Source organism: Paracoccidioides brasiliensis (genome assembly GCF_000150735.1).
Source record: "Paracoccidioides brasiliensis Pb18 unplaced genomic scaffold supercont2.18, whole genome shotgun sequence".
Classification (NCBI taxonomy): Eukaryota; Fungi; Ascomycota; class Eurotiomycetes; order Onygenales; family Ajellomycetaceae; genus Paracoccidioides; species Paracoccidioides brasiliensis.
Genome location: NW_011371375.1, coordinates 48,692 through 66,757, shown reverse-complemented (window position 1 = coordinate 66,757; position 18,066 = coordinate 48,692). Strand labels below are relative to the sequence as shown.

General features: G+C 46.0%; 9 protein-coding genes across 9 annotated transcripts; 6 read left to right on the top strand and 3 right to left on the bottom strand.

Moving 5' to 3' along the window:
* Positions 1 to 482: 482 nt before the first annotated feature.
* On the top strand, positions 483 to 1,363 carry PADG_08447 (uncharacterized protein; the record flags this gene model as incomplete). Its single annotated transcript, XM_010765473.1, has 4 exons — positions 483 to 730; positions 831 to 1,031; positions 1,234 to 1,258; positions 1,301 to 1,363. 4 exons carry the CDS (start codon positions 483 to 485, stop codon positions 1,361 to 1,363), a joined length of 537 nt encoding a protein of 178 aa, XP_010763775.1.
* A 151-nt stretch (positions 1,364 to 1,514) lies between these two features.
* Positions 1,515 to 2,422, top strand: PADG_08446 (uncharacterized protein; the record flags this gene model as incomplete). Its single annotated transcript, XM_010765499.1, has 2 exons — positions 1,515 to 1,553; positions 1,727 to 2,422. The coding sequence occupies 2 exons, from the start codon at positions 1,515 to 1,517 to the stop codon at positions 2,420 to 2,422; spliced, it is 735 nt and encodes a 244-aa protein (XP_010763801.1).
* Positions 2,423 to 2,976: 554 nt separating this feature from the next.
* On the bottom strand, positions 2,977 to 3,540 carry PADG_08445 (uncharacterized protein; the record flags this gene model as incomplete). The annotated part of the gene is made up of 1 exon (XM_010765472.1): positions 2,977 to 3,540. The coding sequence occupies one exon, from the start codon at positions 3,538 to 3,540 to the stop codon at positions 2,977 to 2,979; it is 564 nt and encodes a 187-aa protein (XP_010763774.1).
* A 2,595-nt stretch (positions 3,541 to 6,135) lies between these two features.
* Positions 6,136 to 6,563, top strand: PADG_12456 (uncharacterized protein; the record flags this gene model as incomplete). The annotated part of the gene is made up of 2 exons (XM_010765526.1): positions 6,136 to 6,331; positions 6,364 to 6,563. 2 exons carry the CDS (start codon positions 6,136 to 6,138, stop codon positions 6,561 to 6,563), a joined length of 396 nt encoding a protein of 131 aa, XP_010763828.1.
* Positions 6,564 to 8,669: 2,106 nt separating this feature from the next.
* PADG_12455 (uncharacterized protein) lies at positions 8,670 to 8,864 on the top strand (the record flags this gene model as incomplete). Its single annotated transcript, XM_010765525.1, has 1 exon — positions 8,670 to 8,864. One exon carries the CDS (start codon positions 8,670 to 8,672, stop codon positions 8,862 to 8,864), a length of 195 nt encoding a protein of 64 aa, XP_010763827.1.
* Positions 8,865 to 9,297: 433 nt separating this feature from the next.
* Positions 9,298 to 9,636, top strand: PADG_12454 (uncharacterized protein; the record flags this gene model as incomplete). Its single annotated transcript, XM_010765524.1, has 1 exon — positions 9,298 to 9,636. The coding sequence occupies one exon, from the start codon at positions 9,298 to 9,300 to the stop codon at positions 9,634 to 9,636; it is 339 nt and encodes a 112-aa protein (XP_010763826.1).
* Positions 9,637 to 10,899: 1,263 nt separating this feature from the next.
* PADG_08442 (proteasome core particle subunit alpha 3) lies at positions 10,900 to 11,942 on the bottom strand (the record flags this gene model as incomplete). Its single annotated transcript, XM_010765498.1, has 4 exons — positions 10,900 to 11,027; positions 11,137 to 11,555; positions 11,663 to 11,847; positions 11,919 to 11,942. 4 exons carry the CDS (start codon positions 11,940 to 11,942, stop codon positions 10,900 to 10,902), a joined length of 756 nt encoding a protein of 251 aa, XP_010763800.1.
* A 282-nt stretch (positions 11,943 to 12,224) lies between these two features.
* Positions 12,225 to 13,872, top strand: PADG_08441 (uncharacterized protein; the record flags this gene model as incomplete). The annotated part of the gene is made up of 2 exons (XM_010765471.1): positions 12,225 to 12,333; positions 12,407 to 13,872. The coding sequence occupies 2 exons, from the start codon at positions 12,225 to 12,227 to the stop codon at positions 13,870 to 13,872; spliced, it is 1,575 nt and encodes a 524-aa protein (XP_010763773.1).
* Positions 13,873 to 14,294: 422 nt separating this feature from the next.
* Positions 14,295 to 15,149, bottom strand: PADG_08440 (uncharacterized protein; the record flags this gene model as incomplete). The annotated part of the gene is made up of 1 exon (XM_010765497.1): positions 14,295 to 15,149. The coding sequence occupies one exon, from the start codon at positions 15,147 to 15,149 to the stop codon at positions 14,295 to 14,297; it is 855 nt and encodes a 284-aa protein (XP_010763799.1).
* Between the last annotated feature and the right edge of the window lie 2,917 nt (positions 15,150 to 18,066).

The window sequence follows — 18,066 nt, the reverse complement described above, 5'->3', positions numbered from 1 at the left end:
ATCAACAGTTAGTCAACCGTCCCACCAATACCTCTTCAAATACAACATCATTATTATTGAGGTTTGGGCGGTGCTCGGCTGGATAATAATACACCTTGGCAGAATCAAAATGACGATTCGAATCCCGGTCTAGCGTGTGCTGGTGAGCTGAGAATCCGCGCAGTTTGCCTCCATTAACATCCTGGGCGGGGGTTGTGCCGAAAGAAAGCTGGGGATTTCATCTTCGAAACTGATCACGCGACGTCTCAGTGGCACCTCATTCAATTGGCTTGTAAAGGAGAACTGGGCGTGCCCACTCGGTGCCGCTGGCACTCCCTAAATATATATTGCCAAAGTGTGTGAACATTGCGTTATTATGAAACAAGGAGTATATTGCCGGCCTAGGGAAGTCAGCGGTCGAATTCAGAATTAAGCAACGGAGGGAGTGATCCGGAAAGTCAACCTCCTGCTATCAGGGAGATGATATCAATGGAACGTCTTTAATGGTGTTGTCAGTCGTATTCCTCATTTACACGGGGAGGCGTTCACATCAGCTCAGCAAATCCGGTGGACCACCCCCTAATCAATCCCAAATTTCCCCTATCGACTTGGATTTGAAAGTGACGATGGAAAATTGCAAGACTGTGCGGAAATTCTGGGCAACGAAGCCAGCAAGCCAGCAAGCGGGTCTGTTTTGCAAGAGCTGGCTCCCGGTTTATAATACCATACCCCTCAACGCGACCGACGCTCAGTGGATAGATTGGATACGCGATACATGAACGTTCTTTTTTTGGTCTCCCATGAAAAATCCCGTGGGTACGCGCTAACTAACAGCTCTCTCTAATCCCCAGCACTGCCAACACTACACCCACTCGGCACTCTACCGATGATGCCGCGGGATCGGGGTGGGGTGGTCGACGGCAGGCTGAAGTTTATGGAACGAAGAATGTGCGAGTTATCGACGCGTCTGTGATGCCGTATCAGGTCGGTGGACATTTGACTAGCACGCTCTGTGCGATTGCGAAGCGGGCGGTGGAGTCTATTAAACAAGGGTTTTTGAATGGATGTCTATGCACATACAGATATATATACGGGTTGATATAGATGTGACAATCGGTTTTATGCGTGTATGTTGTGGGTGTTATTATGTAGACTACTATATTTTAAGTAAATAACTAAATAACCCTTTATTATGGAGGGAGTGCTCACTTTATCTTCCGTTTAGTCCGTTCATTTAAGCAGAGTCATTTGCAGATACATATTTCGAACTGCGGAAGAGGTATTTCCAAATGTACAATTACCAGAGTTACAGAATTAACAGATAGGAAATGCTGAGGCAATGGAGATCCAGCAGTTGACACAACAGTCAATCCTGAGGGGATGACTAACCAAGTGCCAGCCAGTTACATAACTATCCAAACCTACCACCAAAACAAATTAACATTCGTCCCTAAACCCATCGAAACATCAGGAAATTCATTTCACCTACGGTTTAAGCTTCTTGCTGCTACGACTTGGACCACCCAGCAACAACAATGGCTTCAGTAGCTCTTGTCGGAGGAACTGGCCTTGTCGTACGTCACCACAATCCCTGAACCTCTATACAGTAGTTTCGGCATATCCTAGTGCAAAAAAAAAAAAAAAAAAAAAAAAAAAAAAGGGGGGGGTCAACAAACCCAATTAAAATAAATAATCAAATGCTTCCAAGGTTAAATAAGCTAACAACTGCTTCCCTCCTCCTCCTCAGGGCTCTCACATCCTCACCACCCTCCTCCCCCACTCTTCAATCGCCCACATAGAATTTCTTGCCCGCCGCCTCCCTCCCGAATCCATCACAAAATCCAACCCCACGAAACTCTCCACCTTCACCTCGAAAGACCCGCCCGCAACCTGGACCTCCCACCTACGAACCGACACTCACCCGCCAGCTAACATCTTCTTCTCAACCCTCGCCACCACCCGCGCCAATGCCGGCGGCCTCGCTGCCCAACGTGCCATCGAGCACGATGCGAACGTCGAGCTAGCCCGGGCCGCCAAGGAGGCAGGCGCGAAGGTATACGTGCTCGTCTCGTCGGCGGGGGCGAACGTGTCGTCAAGCTTCCCTTACCTGAAGCTCAAGGGGGATATTGAGGAGAGCATTTTGGCGCTTGGGTTTGAGCGGACGGTGATTTTGCGGCCGCAGCTCATTGGCGGGCAGAGGGCGGAGACGAGGTTTGCAGAGGGCCTGTTGAGGGGGATTGCGGGTTTTGCTGGGTGGATTAATAAGCCGTTGTTGAAGGATTGGTGGTGTCAGGATGCGGAGGAGATTGCGAGGGCGGCGGTGAATGCTGGGCTGAAGGCTTGGAAAGGCGAGGGAGGGCAGGGGCAGCAGGGTATTATTGTGTTGGATGGGAAGGATATTATCAGGCTTGGGCGGACGGAGTGGAAGCCCGATATTTCGTGAGGGTGAGGAAGCTGTGGGTGTATGGTTGGGTGGCTGCGTTGATCTTATCACTCTAATTTATTGACGATCACATGCTGGGGGCCAATTGTTTCGATATATCTTAATTCCTACGGTCATTGCTATGGTTATTCATTCGGTTGTTGATGATCCCTGGCGGTGTTACAAATCTTCTGTTTCTTCTTATTATTATTCGGTTGCATGATATTTCGGGTTTTTTGTTTTATTTTATTTTATATTTTATTATATATATATTTCTTTATATTATTACAGCTATGGAAGCGAAATTGGCAGTCATACTTCGTATACAAAAGAGATTTCCAACTTTTTTACTAGTTATATACTGTTTCTTAACGAGTGGTCTCGCGGGTAAATCAAACCGATCAAGAGGAGAAAGAACAGTGCTAATCCGGTATCACCACCCCAACGACGAATCATCCCCTCATTTCAAATCATTTGCGCTTCAACTGTCGCCATTACCTTTTATAAGATAAAAAGGAAACGATGCCAAATACCTCAAATAATCAACGAATACCAGGGACCACCCTTATACTTGGTCACTTGAGCAAAGGCTCCCCTTTCTCATTAATGATCACGCCACTAAAATTGACCTTTATCCCTTTAAGTGGTGACACCCTGCGACTGGGCCCTTTCTCCACGAACTCACCCCTGCCAGCTTCATTCGTATATTGCGAGACATCACGGTTCGCAGGACTGACTTCCAGGGGACCCATCTTGCTGTGCCCATCGTGCATAGCTTCGGCCAGCGAAGCTTCCCTTACCTTCTCCGGCGTGCGGTTGTTGAGGTCCCACGCTGCCTGCTGTGACGCAACAGCATTGTCCGATCCGGACTGGGAGTACTCGTGCCGATCTGTGTTTATCGCATAACGGCTGTCAGGGTCACTCTGGGTGCCGAGGTTGAGCGGCATGGTGTAACTAGGCTTATGGGCTTCAAGGACATAGGTGCGTTGTAGACCCCTTCCTGTCGTGGGTGTTGGAATGGCCCCGAGAATCTGCAACGGAGCTGAGGTTAAATTTAGAGGATGACGGTAGACTAGGCCATGGTGGACCCACAGAACCTGGAGGCCGGCTCGGTTCGAAGCGTGGCGGAGAGTAGACATCCTGTGCGATGACAGATAAAAAAGAAGTAAGTGGACAATGTATGTTTATTGATCTGCTTTTAACCCACGATTTGGTTTTTTTGTTCTTTTACTTTTACTTTTTCTTTTTCTTTTTTTTCTTTTTTTCTTTTTTCTTTTTCTTTTCTTTTCTTTTTTTTCTTTTCTGCTTTTTCACTGGATTAAAAAAAAGGGGAAATATGCCTCTAGTAATGTTCACCTTTGGTACGAGACCCAAGCCAGATAGATCTGGTGAAGCAGAAGTGATCAGCGGGTCCTACAGTTTATGGAGACCTCAAAACTTCTCAGCCATAATACAACATGCAGCAGTTCACAAATAGCAATAGAGAACTGACTGTTGGTACTATGGTAAGATGAATACCGCAGTAGTAAGCATGTAGAAGTTCCAATTGCCTGAGACCTATAAAGACATTGGCGCCCCTTTTAGACGTTGCGTCGATAGGTGGCGATTGCTATGGCGAATAGAAGGATAGTTAAAACGAACAAACTCTCTTGGTCAAATTTGTTAACAGAAAGAGAACATGAGTTGGACAGAGACTCTTCTCTTATCCAATACTGTAGAAACTGTGGAGCTGTCAAAAAGATGAAGATGAAGTTCAAGGCAGAAGATCACGAGATACGTAGTTAACCAGTCAATAGTTAACTAACTTAACTAACTAGTGTTAGTTAATAATTAGTTAGTTAGTTAGGATTTCGGGATTAGTAAGCACTGGCTTCCCCTGGCTACAAAACCATATGACGTCACGGGTTTGGACAGCTTTCCCCATGCCCTTAAGCCCTACCTCCTTTTGCTACTTACTGCCATCAGAATATGCCTATTTCCTTTTCTCATGGACTGGCATTTTCATATTTCTTGGAGGCGTTATCTGGAGTGTAGTCGGTACTGTCACGCCATATCCGCCAAAATGCCTATGATTCCGAATTTTTATACAACCCATTCGAAATAAAACAAGAGAGGAGAGGGATGTTCTGATCATAAAAAATTGGGCTCATGCAGAGTAGTGCGCACACAGCATGGGCCGGACATACACAAACGACGGAGTCTTCGAACTGGACATGGATTGAATGGAAACTTTTCGACAGGGGTTTCAACCTTCCAATGCGATGTACGAAGTCGATCGTGTGGGTATTTCCATCCGATTAAAAATTCCGGAGGGTGAATGAGATAGTAATGGAACCGAAGTCGCAAGTACAAGGGCCTCACAGAGGGAACCAAATCACCCGCTCCAATCTCTCAATGTTGGTGATAACGTACCATACGGTGCAGAAATCCAGGCTACGTGTTGAATTGACTTTGCTGTCAAAAAGCTAGAATCTTTTTTAACACAGTCGGAATACAGCTACAGTAAAGCAAGAATAAGACCAGACAACCGACAAGAAACTAACGTCTGTGCTAAAAGAAGGTTGAATATATCTGCAAACTGCTCCACCAAAACGATGACCGATCATAGATCAGCATTTGCGTGGTGCCCGGGAAAATGATGGGAGACAGGGCAATGAAAGAGAAAGGATTGAGCGGTAGTGTGCGCTTTGGAAAGCGGGCAAAGGTGAAAGGGTTAAAGCTAATTGAAACCCATAAGTTAGATATAACTAACTAGCGGTAAAAGGGACAAGTCGCCGTCGAAAGACGATACCTGGGGCTATATACTCGATTTTTTTGGGGGGGCCTTGTTTTATGGTGGCAAGTCGGCGAGCAGAATGTCAAGGAGCATGAGAGAAGGATCGAAGGAAAAAGGAATTTATAACCAAGAGCTACAGTAGTAGCGATCATGCATTGCATATTCGGGGTACAGCACGCAATGCCTAGGAAGAATTGGGAATAATATCGATGCAGCTCAAACTCAAAAACAAAAACCGGAAGGAGATAAGAATACAGAAAACAAATCTTTTCTCCATGCTATAAGCGTCAAAGTTCTTCCGGTTATGCACTGGAACTAGGCGACGTAAGAACTGACTTGGATCGGGGTGTCCCAGTTGAGAGAACCTACATCATGTTGAGATTGGCCAGTCGCCAAAGTGTAAACTGTAGGAGGAGATGCAAGGCAGTTGCAAAATCATGGGGGAACTACACGAAACAGGGCAAGCTATAGATCTGTTTGTCGTGACAGCTACCTACCCTACCTAATTGAGGGATTTTTGGAGGCCAGAAGGAGAGAGAACCCATGCCACAGATAGAGCGTATACCTTCGGCAGAAATGTCACAAGAAACTATATTGCAAGGCAAAACCAAAGCGAAAGACAAAAAGAAAGGGGGGGGGGGGGGGGGGGAGGAAACATATGCCCTGCAGCCACACACATATGCGCTTATCAAGTTGTGGAAAGGAAACATACATTCCATTAGAGTTTCCAAAGAGGGCAGAATAGCGGCTGCCACGTCAATTGGTGCCGGAGGTGATGAAGGATATTGAGAAGCGGAAGCAGAATTAAAAACAATGAAACGGGGAGGTTGGTAGATTGTACTGTCTAGCAACTTCTTTCCCCTCCAGGTCAATGAAATTGGGCACAATTAACGTCACAGAAGGCAAGGAATTTTTGTACGATGCAATTCAGTCACGCACTAGACCAAATTTGCTCAGCATGGACCTACCTAGATCTTTGGCTCGGAGTGCTCGTGAAAGGCTGACACCAATCCCAGAGGAAGATCCATCGCAGGGTTCACTGAAGAACCAGGAAAGAAAAGGGGAAAGGAAAATAAAAATAACGGCGGGTGAGTTAACCAGATATGCCATGCTGACAATGGAAGGATACATTGAAAAATCAGGTGAAAAAACTGGTTAATAACTACTCATGCCACATGGCAAACAGGCGGGGCAACTACCGAAAAGGAACCAAGGCCTAGGTTTCGCAATGTGGCACCAATAAGGATAGAGGCTGGATTAGAGGCAATTCCGTTCGAGGGAAGAATTGAGTACTGGGTTAGAGAGGAACGACAGAAAAGGAATTGGGAGCAAGACCAAATGACAGGAGTCGACGACGATAATAAACGGTTCAAGCATCGCGCATGAATCGTGCAAGGTCGGCTCGGAAGCTGACCAGCCGTACCTTCGCAAATGAAAGGTCGTCAGAGCTCGACGCCAGACTCTATATAATTGACCATCCAATGGGTGTATCGGAATCCCTAAGGCAGATCCCTAGTTGCATACCAAAGCTGGTACAGGGCATCCACTGGGTGGTCAACGGGATGCTGTACTGCCAATTCACTAAGGACAGGGTGCTTATAATACAAGAGGTACGACAGGTATGGACCCACATTTATGGGAACACACCAAGATGTGTTCTCCGCATCTGCAACCGCTGCATGCTGACATGCAAGAGTAAGACTTTATTTGTGCTCCTTAAAATCACCTGAGTAGTTTAGACCCGGCCGTGTGGATACAAATCTGAGGTTGAAATTTCAATTTCAAACTTCATCAACAGAAGATGAACACAACAACGATATGGAGCATGCATCCAAGTGATACTCGGCAATCCAATTCATTTGTGACTTGAACACAGATTATGGCAGGAGTAGTTGGAAAAAATTATCTCTTATTCCATCCGTATATTATCAACGCCGCCGCCAATACCTCGTAAACGTAAAGAAACAGATCCTTGTTAGGTTTACTGAATGTGATTCAACAAGAGACTAGGGTATGTCAAAATTTGGCGTCAAGGAGCTGTCAATGAGGAAGACCATCCTCAACAAGACCATTCGCTTATCTTACCAATTCATGGTCGCCTTATCATTGTGCTTTGATACAACTCCTCATTCACATTTGCCTCAACGGTATTAGCGAAACTCAAAATTGCAAGGCTCCCAACTTGGAGACATATAGGCAGGTCTATATGTAAAACGAGAAACGGATGGCGAAAGGCTTTTCACAGCAATCAGGTTCTGGGACCTGAGAATGAGGCGTCGAACAAACGTCGTGATTCCCGCAACATGCATGCATGCATTGGTTGAAAGAGGGTAAGGTGTATAAATATCATCCTAAAAGTTAGCATGGAAAGGATTTTGCTACTCTGAAATCTGTCAGGATAATGGTCTGCCATGATCGAATACAATCCATTTCGACCAGACGAGTTTCGCCACGTCATGAAGGTCTGTGATGTCTAGCACAACAGTCGCTTTGGACCCGGGGATATTGAATCCATTCCACCGTGTACCCTGTCCATTGCCATCAAAGGGATGGGTACTGTGGTGTCTCCATGTTGGAAAGGGTGCACTAGGCCAAGGGAATGTTGTTTGAGTTGTGAGGGTGGAAGATCCTTGAACCGCGGATCAAATGCGATAGTTTAAGATATTTTGGTTTTCCAAGCGGGTACGTTTTAAACTTCAAGACATCAAATTGTCAGGAGGAAAGATAGAGTAAATTGCTATCCAGAGAAACAGACAGAGTGATACACGTCGCGTCCTCATGTAGACGAACGAACGAGGATGTCAGCAGGTAAGGATTAGGGAACCTCATGCTTCTCGAACCCTAAACGCCTATCATGTCAAGTGGTGAATAATTCATTGAAAACCTTGCAAGAAGATAACACAGGCGAGGATCCAATGATCAAATAAAACGAATCTAAAAGATGCGGGCTAGCCTGCATAGCAACTTTATCTTCATCGAACATGGATTAACAGGTAACAGTTTCAATCTCACTTTTGCACCCAAACCTCAAGTTCTCAGCTGAGGTCAAACAGTGTGTGAATGTAAGTCGAATATCCGAAGGGGCAATAATTAGGTTGATTGGGCACGGTGGCTCGAAGGAAAGTAAGTTACACGGAGCCTAGACCACTATGCGGGACCTGTCGGAGCTCCGAATATCAATATCAATCTCGTGAACGAAAAGGATATGGCCGACATCAAGGCAGGGATTTCTCGAAACGGTCCACAGAGGATATCGCAGATAGCTGGAACGAATGAGGGTCTTACCACGGAAGCGGCACTTTGATCAACGTCGAAGCTCGTTTCAACGGGAAGTAGAAGAGCGGGGAAGGACAGGAATGCAAGGTTAACAGGCTGGAGAACAGGATGAGTTGTCAGGAATGTAGGAGAACGCCAGCCTTAATCGGATAAGATGAGGGGTTCCCAAGGTCAGAAAGGATAAAGCAAGAGAAGTTGGACGAGGACAGCCTAGAAATGCCACGACACCCATGTCGAGCTTCTATGCATTCGTTGCCCGACGAAGAAAAGGGGTATCAGCATGCAGCTCTGGAGGCAACAATGAAATCATCTTTTGAAAGGGAACTCCGCTTTTCCATGTCGAATATCCCGGCTAGTTCAGATCCTAACGCTCGTAAGAAGGCGAGAGATGCTGAGGACAAACCATTTTGATGGACTAACAAACGTATATTAACGAAATTGATCAGCAATGAGGGGATAAAGCCGTCGTTGGCAGAAGAGAGGCATTTGTCTAAAGGAATCTCCTCGAAATCCAAAAAACACAAATATCGCAAGATTTCCCAAGACACTCAAACATTTTCAGCACCTCAGTCTCAAACAGCCTTCAGCACACAATTGCGAATCAACAAATTCAATTGAATTCAATTGAATTCACATAGAATACCTCAAACAAACCTCTCTTCAATTAAGCTCAAGTTCTTCAGCCATACACGCTCAGCCTATCGATTCCACTCTTCAGAAAAGGCCCAACTCGGCGACCAATAGCAACGCTTCAATATTCTGAAACATATTCAAACAGAACGCAAGCAGGTAAGCAGCAATGGAGCCTTATGATTGATTATGTTTGCTGATCCGTTTCCCAGCCATGTGCTTTTATGACCAGAAAAAGTTCACCTGCGGAGACTGGGCATGGGGCAATTTTGCAGCCAGGTGCAACCATGAATACCGAATGGGAGAAACATGCGGCATGAGGCTTGTGCATAACACGGAACCTGTCGGCACCAAATGCAAACTGTGCGATAAAATCGACATCAAAACCCGCCGACTTAATACAGAAATAGGCCGACTGCAACGATGGATCCAAGAAGGCTCCACTTTGAAAGCATCAATGGAAAAATCAAGAGATCAAATCGCCGATCTGCAGAAAGAGATCAATCAATTGGAGTTTGAGAGGAGACACAAAAAGTTCAGCCTTGGCAAGTAATGGTGTCTGGAAGAAAGGAGGCGCGGGAGGCTCCAGCCACAGCCGGGTGGATTGGAGAGCGAAGCGGGGGCACAGAGGACCCTTTTTCCTTTGTCGTAGTACACATTTTCAAGTTTCACGATTCCATTGCTTTTCATAATATCCACTTATTTTTAATGATTCCGGGCTTTTATTTTGCTAGTTTACTCACCTCAGGTCATGGATTTCCACAACACGACCTGTGGTGGGGGCCGCAAATAGTAGAAGAAGTAGTCGTAGTAGTAGAAGTAGCAGTACTGATAGTGGGAGTTGGATGGGTGCAGGGAGAATGTAACAAGAGGGCCGGGGATCGGGTTTGGGCCTAGTGTTTGAGTCCCCTTTGATCAACAGTTCTTGTTTGCCAATGAATTTGTCAAGTCAATATCTTTCCACCGAACTATTCGTGAATTCAATGTGACAACGCTTAAGCGCTGTCTCCTTTCGGGTGAGGTTATCGACGGTGGGGGGGCAAGGGTCTGTAGGTGTAGCTAGCCCATAATTGCCCAAATATGGAACAGCTAACGCGAAAGAAGCCGACATGGGGGGTAAAGCCAGCGGTAGATAACCGAGAGCGGCTAAAGAGCGACGGAATCAATCATAGACTGAAGAGTTTCCGGAGGATCCAAACCTTGGAAGACGTTGATATAAACAAAACTGTTCATTTTCAGACTTGCTGTTATGTTGGTCGGAGGCTCAGAGTGGTGCGGAACAAGGGAGGGAAGGGCTAGGGACAAGGGTTACGCCTGCTCTGCGAAGGACTGAGTACGGGGCTAGCCGCGCTTCTAGCGGACGTAAGCGACGCGGTCACATGTAGTAATACTTGGCATTCAGCAATAGGAAATCACACCGAACCATCCATTGTCCACTTTCATGAGCCGTGATCACCAATCTCACTACAAGACTTCGAGTCTAGGTGAGCTTCCCTAAGCTGAAGAGAGCCGTATCATCGCTTGTAGCTTTAAATAACTAGCATTGATCATTATCATGGATCATGGATCACATATTAACATTCCCAGTGTTGGGAGACAGATAAGCAAGAGAGAAGTCATGAGTGCATAGCTATTCAATGTGCCCAAGTGGGAAATTACGTAAATTGGCTTGCTTTTAAACCGCTAGCTGAACATTATCCGGGTATCTTGAGACAGGCAGATGGGATCTCACATCCGGCACATATATAAGATGTAGGATTAATACGGCACTCTGCACTCGTCCGGAGGTTATCATCAGTAACTCCGTCTCAGTCACCTATCCGGTTTCTTGATCCTCTTCCTTAGCTAGCCCATGCTCCCTAAGCAGAGCATTGATCTCATCAGCTCCCCAGAGGTGGTGGTATATCGTCCCATCCTTAGTTTTTCCTACCGTCGCAAACTCAACTGACGGCATAGGAAAAATCGTAGTCAGCTGGTTATTTTTGTCCATCAAAATCAGGCTAAAACAAAAGGAGAATCAATGGAGGCATCCATGTAAATACATCAGACTCACTCTTCTCAGCACTCAGTTTCGTAGAGTCCATAGTTTTGCTAAGGACCTTCACAGCCATTCCGCAAGCCTCCTTCAAGTCGCAATCCTCCTTATAGTCCTGTTTCAACAGACTCTGGGCACTAGCATTGTTGGCACCTACGCTCGTCGCCTTCCATCCACCGTAATTACCGCTGGGGTTACTCTGGTAAAGCTGGAAGTGCCGGAGCGGGTCGTACCCGGCGTATATGAACGAGACGCCAAACGGCCTCAAACCACCATGTTGGGTATAGCCCTGTTTCAGATCGCAAAGGCGACGGACGAGCTGCTCGCACGGGATTTCTTCATTGTATGTGAGGAGGTAGCGCTGAGCGGCTTGGCGGGCGTAGTTGATGAGGATGTTGGCATCTGCCGTCATCCCAGCCACGGCGCATATCATGTTACTGCGAATAGGTCAATTATCGGGTCTCCTGAGTGCTAGTATCCATTGAGAGTGGGATGGGTGGATAGGTGGATGGATTGATGGACAGGGGCAGGAAGCCAACCATACTCGTTCAGTATATAGAGCTTCTCCGCCGATGTGTCTTGTTCCAGGAGCTTGCTGGTGACTTTCCGCTCTGCGGCCAGCACGATTCCATCCTGTGCTAGTATCCCAAGGGCTGTTCCTGCATGCGAGATGGCTTCTAGAGCGTATTCGACCTGGTAAAGGCGGCCTTCGGGGGAGAAGATCGTAGTCTGTTCAAGTTGCGGACGCGTTTGTTAATAAGCTGTGGCAGGATGGAGAGCAGTGGGAGGGAGAACTTTACCCTGGAATCATATCTTCTCGACATATTGACTGGAATCAATATGGCAAATTGAGAGGCAAATATGTAGAATAACTCCCAAGTTGAGCACAGCGTTGTTGGTCTATTGTCTGTTGTTCCAGTCTGTTTGTTGCATATAGCCGTTGTCGTTGCTCTTATTTAGCTTCCTCAAGGCAAACTCGCCTCATGCGTCCAACCAGCAGCAGAAGCTTGGACCACCTTCTTCCATTAGGACTCCCTAATTACATGTTTCATTTTTATTCTTCCCACAACAAACTATATCAGCGCTGTTTAATGATAACAACTTTCATGATATACGGCCAGGATAACTGGGCATTGGTGACCAAGATGCTCAAGTCTACTTATTCGTCTTTGAATCCTCTCCCTCCAGGATGGACGGAGCATAAAGCTCCATCAGGTACGTCTTACGAACGATGACGTGGCGCAAATACCACAGGTGCCCAGATGTAGTTTCTAATTAATTGCCTAAGGTCATCTGTATTATTACAATGCGGAAACAAAGCAGTCAACATATAGAAGGCCTCCTGCAGTCCCCGCAGGCTTACAGCCAGCCGCAGCTCTCCCTCCCCGACCTGCTTTCGGCTTCCCAGCACATCCTCAAGTTGGCCCTGCTCCGGGCTTCGGGTATCCAGTACCACAGGGAGGAGGCCTGCCTTTTAACATCGCAGACAGTTTTGATAAATTCCGCAGAGACGGTGCGGGAGACGGACGACGGCAAGTTCGACGACCCCGCCACCTTGAGGATAGACCGAAATCCAAGCATACAATTCCCGGATGCGAGCCGTGGGCTCTCGTAAAAACAAAATTAGGTCGTCGGTTTGTTCATAACCCCGACACCAATGAGAGCTTTTGGAAATTTCCACAGGATGTTTTGAAAGGAGTGATTGAGTACGATCGTCTGGAGCGGGAAAGAAAAGAAAGACGGGAGAGAGGGGAATTAAGTGAGGAGCAAGAAGAGGACAGAGGCTTCAAAAGAGTGTCGTTGGAATGGGGACGGTCAGCATCTGTTGCAAACGAAGCAGAAGGGAGGAAAGAGGAAGATAGTGACGAATATGAGGAGGTTGAGGTCACTGATGACGAAGCCGAGGACAGAGAAGGAGAGGATATACAATCCAAAAGGTTGAGAACCGAAGGGGAAAATGCAAACCAGCCTGGATATATTGAGTTCAACGAAGATGATATTGAATACCAGCTCGCAGCCATGGGCGAGGAGTATGGACTAGATCCAGGAGAGTACGGAGAACCTGGAGAGGAAGGATGGGAGGAAGGGGCAGAAGGGCTGCCACTAACGGAAGAGGACTCAACGACGCTTTTCCGCGACCTACTTGATGATTTCCGAATAAATCCGTATACCCCCTGGGAGAAAATCATCGAAGAGGGTAAAATAATTGACGATGCGAGGTACACCATACTCCCCAATATGAAATCGCGACAGGAGGCGTGGTCCAACTGGAGCCGCGACCGGATGCAAGAACTGAAGGAACGAAGAGAAAAAGAAGTAAAGAAGGACCCTAGAATCAGATACCTGGCGTTTCTACAGGAACATGCGACGCCGAAATTGTACTGGCCTGAATTCAAGCGCAAATATAGAAAGGAGCCTGAAATGAAGGATATTCAACTATCAGATAAAGACAGGGAAAAGCTTTACCGTGATCATATACCACGCCTCAAGCTCCCGGAAGCCACTCGAAAATCAGATCTATCCACTCTCCTAAAGTCTACTCCCCTACACGCTCTCAACAGATTGTCGACACCAGATATGCTACCTGCCAGCATCCTCACGGACCTTCGATACATCTCCTTACCACCAGAAATTCGCGATCCTCTAATCGAAGCATATATATCAACATTGTCCCCAGCTCCTGAACCGAAAGGCATATCCACGGAGGAACAGATGGAGCGTGACAAACGACGAGCTGAGAGGGAGAAGCGGTAGAAAGCGCTTACTGAGCGGGAGCTACGCGTTCAGGAGCAGAAGCGGAAACAAAAGGGGGCCCTGATGCATGGGAGGATATGCTGAGGCAGGGAGAAGATGAGATCGAGATGGCGATGAGGGTTGGCAAGGAGGGGTTGCAGAGGCATCTGGAGACTGAGATGATGGCATCTGGGAGTCGTCCTGGGGCTGGTGAGACATAGGCAGGACGTAGGTATTACAGAGATAAGTTTAATTTATCATGAATTGCCAATTAAATTCTGCAGCTTCGGTTATTATCAGTTTGATATATCATGTACAAAGAATATAGAACAGAAGTTCATAATCAAGGGTATCATCAAAATATATCACATGAACTAGAACCAATATGCGTTTGCATATAACAACAGCACATCCAAAATGCAGCATTTCCTTTGTTCCCCACTCTATCTAAATCGCCAATTATCCCAATCTTCATCTTCCTCATCTTCGTCTTCATCATCATCGCTCCCAGCTTTTTCAATGGTATTCACATCTTCCCCTAACCCCTCCCGTTCCACCATTTCCACACCTCCAACAAACCTACCACCCACCCCCTCCCCAACCCTCCGCCTCCGAATCTCCTCTCTCCTCTCTTTTAGCCGCCGAACCCTCTCCTCCAACTGATCCATCTCATCAAGCTCCTCCTCCAACAACCTAGCCGCATCCTCCTTCTCAAATGACGCTTCCATATCGCGATTCCGCCGCTGCGTCTCCCGATCCATCTTTTCCCTTTCGGCAAGCTCAGCGGCAGAAAGTGGTGCTGCGGAAATCATAGCTGCACCGGGCATCACGGAAAATGGCTGTGGGGCAGTGGGCATCTTTGTAGGTGCAGCAACTTCCCGCTCGAATGCGGCCCATTCGTCCTCGTCGATAGATTGGGGTTGTAGCTCTGTCTGTGTGGGGGCGGTGGGATGTGGTGAAGGTTCAGAGGGGAGTGCAGTGTACTCTTCGTCCGGCTTTTCTTCTTCGTCTTCTTCTTCTTGGTCTTGATCTTGATCTTCTTTGCCTTTTAGGGGTTCAGCTGTTATCGATGTATCCAGGGCCATTACTTCAATACCTTCATGTTCGTCAGATTGACCGCGCCACTGAGCTTCCTCCTGCTCAATATGCTGTTCTTCGGCCCTTGATTTTTTGCGGGCGTCATCCAGTTTCCCCAGATCGAGTTTCCGTTTCCTAGTTCGTCTGGCAGAAGAAGCACCCGAGCCAGTAGCTTGACGAGAGGCCAACTCGTTGCGGAGCAAGGAGCGAATATCTGCCATGCCGCGACGGCGCGTGGCTTTAGATTGGAAGAGTCAATATATTTATTTAAATGACCGATAAGAAATAAAACATGCGACTTCAGTAAATTCAGATACTTTGCAGAATATTACTGTAGTAGTTATCGCATAACAAAGGGTTTAATTTGCGGGCATTGTGTGTGTGTGTGTGTGTGTGTGTTTTTATTTAACACCCGGTTAGTCCATGAGCCTTATGGGCACGTGATCTAGTAGAGTCCGCGTCGAACTATAGGGTGGGTAGAGCTGTGCCTGTAGGCGACTACCTATCTAGTAGCTATCTTACAAATGAGGCAAAAGGGTTGCATATTGCTGCACTGGCAGAGCCCATGGGTCAGTTGCCATAGAGTAGAGGTTTTGAGAGGTTTTAGATTTGTGGAAGGGAGGTAGAGAAGGTGAATAGAAAGAAAGGCAAGAAAGAAAAGAAAGAGAAGAAAAGAGAGAAAGAAGAAGAAGATGATGAGAAAGACAGAAGCAAGACAGAGAAGAGAATGATCTGTGAAATCTGATCTGAAGATGTGTGACAGCACATTGAACAGATATTCTGATAGAAGACTGTTTCTCTTAGTCAGTTATTGAATTCTAAAGTCTCACATGAGATTGTCAGTGTCTCATGAAGATTGTAGATAGATCAGCACTGCTTTGCTGCTTTTCTTACAAAAGTACAATAGTAGAAATGTTCTGAGATTTTGCTATGTTCACATCAGCAGTAACACTCTGCATCTTCATGCTTAAGATGACTGTGATAGGCTGCAAAGTCTTCATGATCTGATCAGACAGCATAGAGCTTTTCTAATATGAAGTGTGAAAGTTTTACCTCTGTTGAGACTCTCTTTAGTGAGATCTCCAGCTTCATATAGTGTTTGAGCTGATTTTTGATTCAGTAGTTCTCAAAGATCCATGTGATTTGTTTCATAGTATGTTGCTTTATATAAGCTAGAGTGTCTATGCTGTCAGATTAAGATATCATACTTGCACTTGCTGTCTGTACTGCAGCTGTTTTGACTTCAAGATCTGTCTTTTCATTATCAGTCACATCTGTGTGATCTGAGACTCATCTAATGATCACTCTGCTCTGAGTGATTAATGAAAGTCTATCTCTGCTCTGTCAGATCTTTATTACTTTTAGAAACTGTGTGAAGATCTGCTGACTAGAGGTGTTTGACACATATTCAAAAGCTTATGCTATCTTCAAATTGTCTAGACAAATGTAGACATTGCTGGCAAACTTCATCTGAGATGAGATGATGACTTTCTTTAGACTTTGCAGAACTGTCATTGTCTTTGTATCAAAGATCTCTGCTTTATTCATTAATAGATTTTCTGTGAAGATTAGACAGTGTTCACTATCTTAGCATATAGCTCATTCTGCATCAGTCACATATTGAGAATGCTCTATCTGTGAATCATTGATAAAGATCATCAGATTCAGAGAATTGCATTATTGTAGTCAACTCTTAAAGTCTTATGCTGTTTGTTTCTTTGTGTGATCTATCTCATACTCAATCTGCAGATCTTCTTTTCTGAGAAATCTCATTCAAAGAAGTGTGAGTAGAGAGTCATATACTTCTATCTCATCAGCATGACTGAATGCTCTAGACAGATGTGTGATATAGAGTTTGATGATAGCTACTTTATTAAAGTGCCTCACTAGCAGATGTCTCTTGTCAAACTTTTTGATTCTTATTGCAAATACTATTAGAGAGTGAATGCAAGCTGCATAAGAAGGAAACTCTCTGCATTGCTAACTGCTATTGTTAGGGAGCGAATGCGAGCTGCATAAGAAGAAAGACTCTCTGCGTTGCTAACTGCTATATAATGAAATACTAAGCTTGATGGGATGAAAGGGGGTGCTGGGGCCTGCGTGGATTATAACCACCTGCATGGTCGTGTGGTCATGTGATATGGATTAGGCCTAATCGGGCGCCGAGCTTAATCCGACGTCGAGTCTAACCGGGCACCAGCCTTCAGTCGGGCTCAGTCGGACACTGAGCCTAACATCACTCCCTGGTCTAGGGGCAGGCATGTCCTCATGCTGGTAGGTCGTCATCAACCTCATCCTTCAGGTAGCTGTCTGTCTCCCATGCCTTCAGCCACTCATCTAGTCGCCTTGGGGGTCCAGCTTTTGTAGGGTTAGCCTCATGGAAGTCATGTATGGCGTGTGGTGATTCTTTGAAGTCACAAGTGGGGTATCATGAAGAATCCTCATCAAACCCCTTCCAGCACACCTGATACTGCAGCTTGCTCTGGCTTATTTGACTGGCCAGTATACAATCTATTTCTCATTCATTCTCATCATCTATTTCAATTGGGTCTGGTGATCTGATAGTCTGACCAGATAAAGGGTCTCTGAAGTTCTTGTGTAGCTTGTCTGAAGAGAAGATTGAATGAATCTTCATTGTTATGAGAAGGTCCAGTTTGTAGGCATTGCTCATCTTTTCCAGGATTCTGAAGGGGCTGGCATTCTGCTCTGCCAGTTTATGACTTGATCAATCCATCTTGTATGATTTCAATGTTAGATAAACAAAATCTCCTACTGCAAAGTCAAACTCTCAATGGTGCTTGTCAGTCTGCCTCTTCATCTGTTCCTGTGCTGTTCTTATGTCTTTACTTGCCTGGTTTCAGATCTCTCTCATTCAGTGAATGAAGCTTCTTGCTGCTTCTTGATTTCTTTTCTCATTCATGTTCAATTTCTCTGCCAGTGATTGCCAGTCAAATGACATTCAGAGTTCATATTCATTTGCTGTGAGGAAGGGGGAGATTCCTGTGAAAGCATTTGAGGTAGCTGTGGAGGCATGGTCTATAATGAGCAGCCACTCATCCCAGTTGTCTTGGTAGTAACTGACATAGAGGTGAAGACAGATGGCAATGTATTGATTCACCACTTCTGTCTGTCCATCAG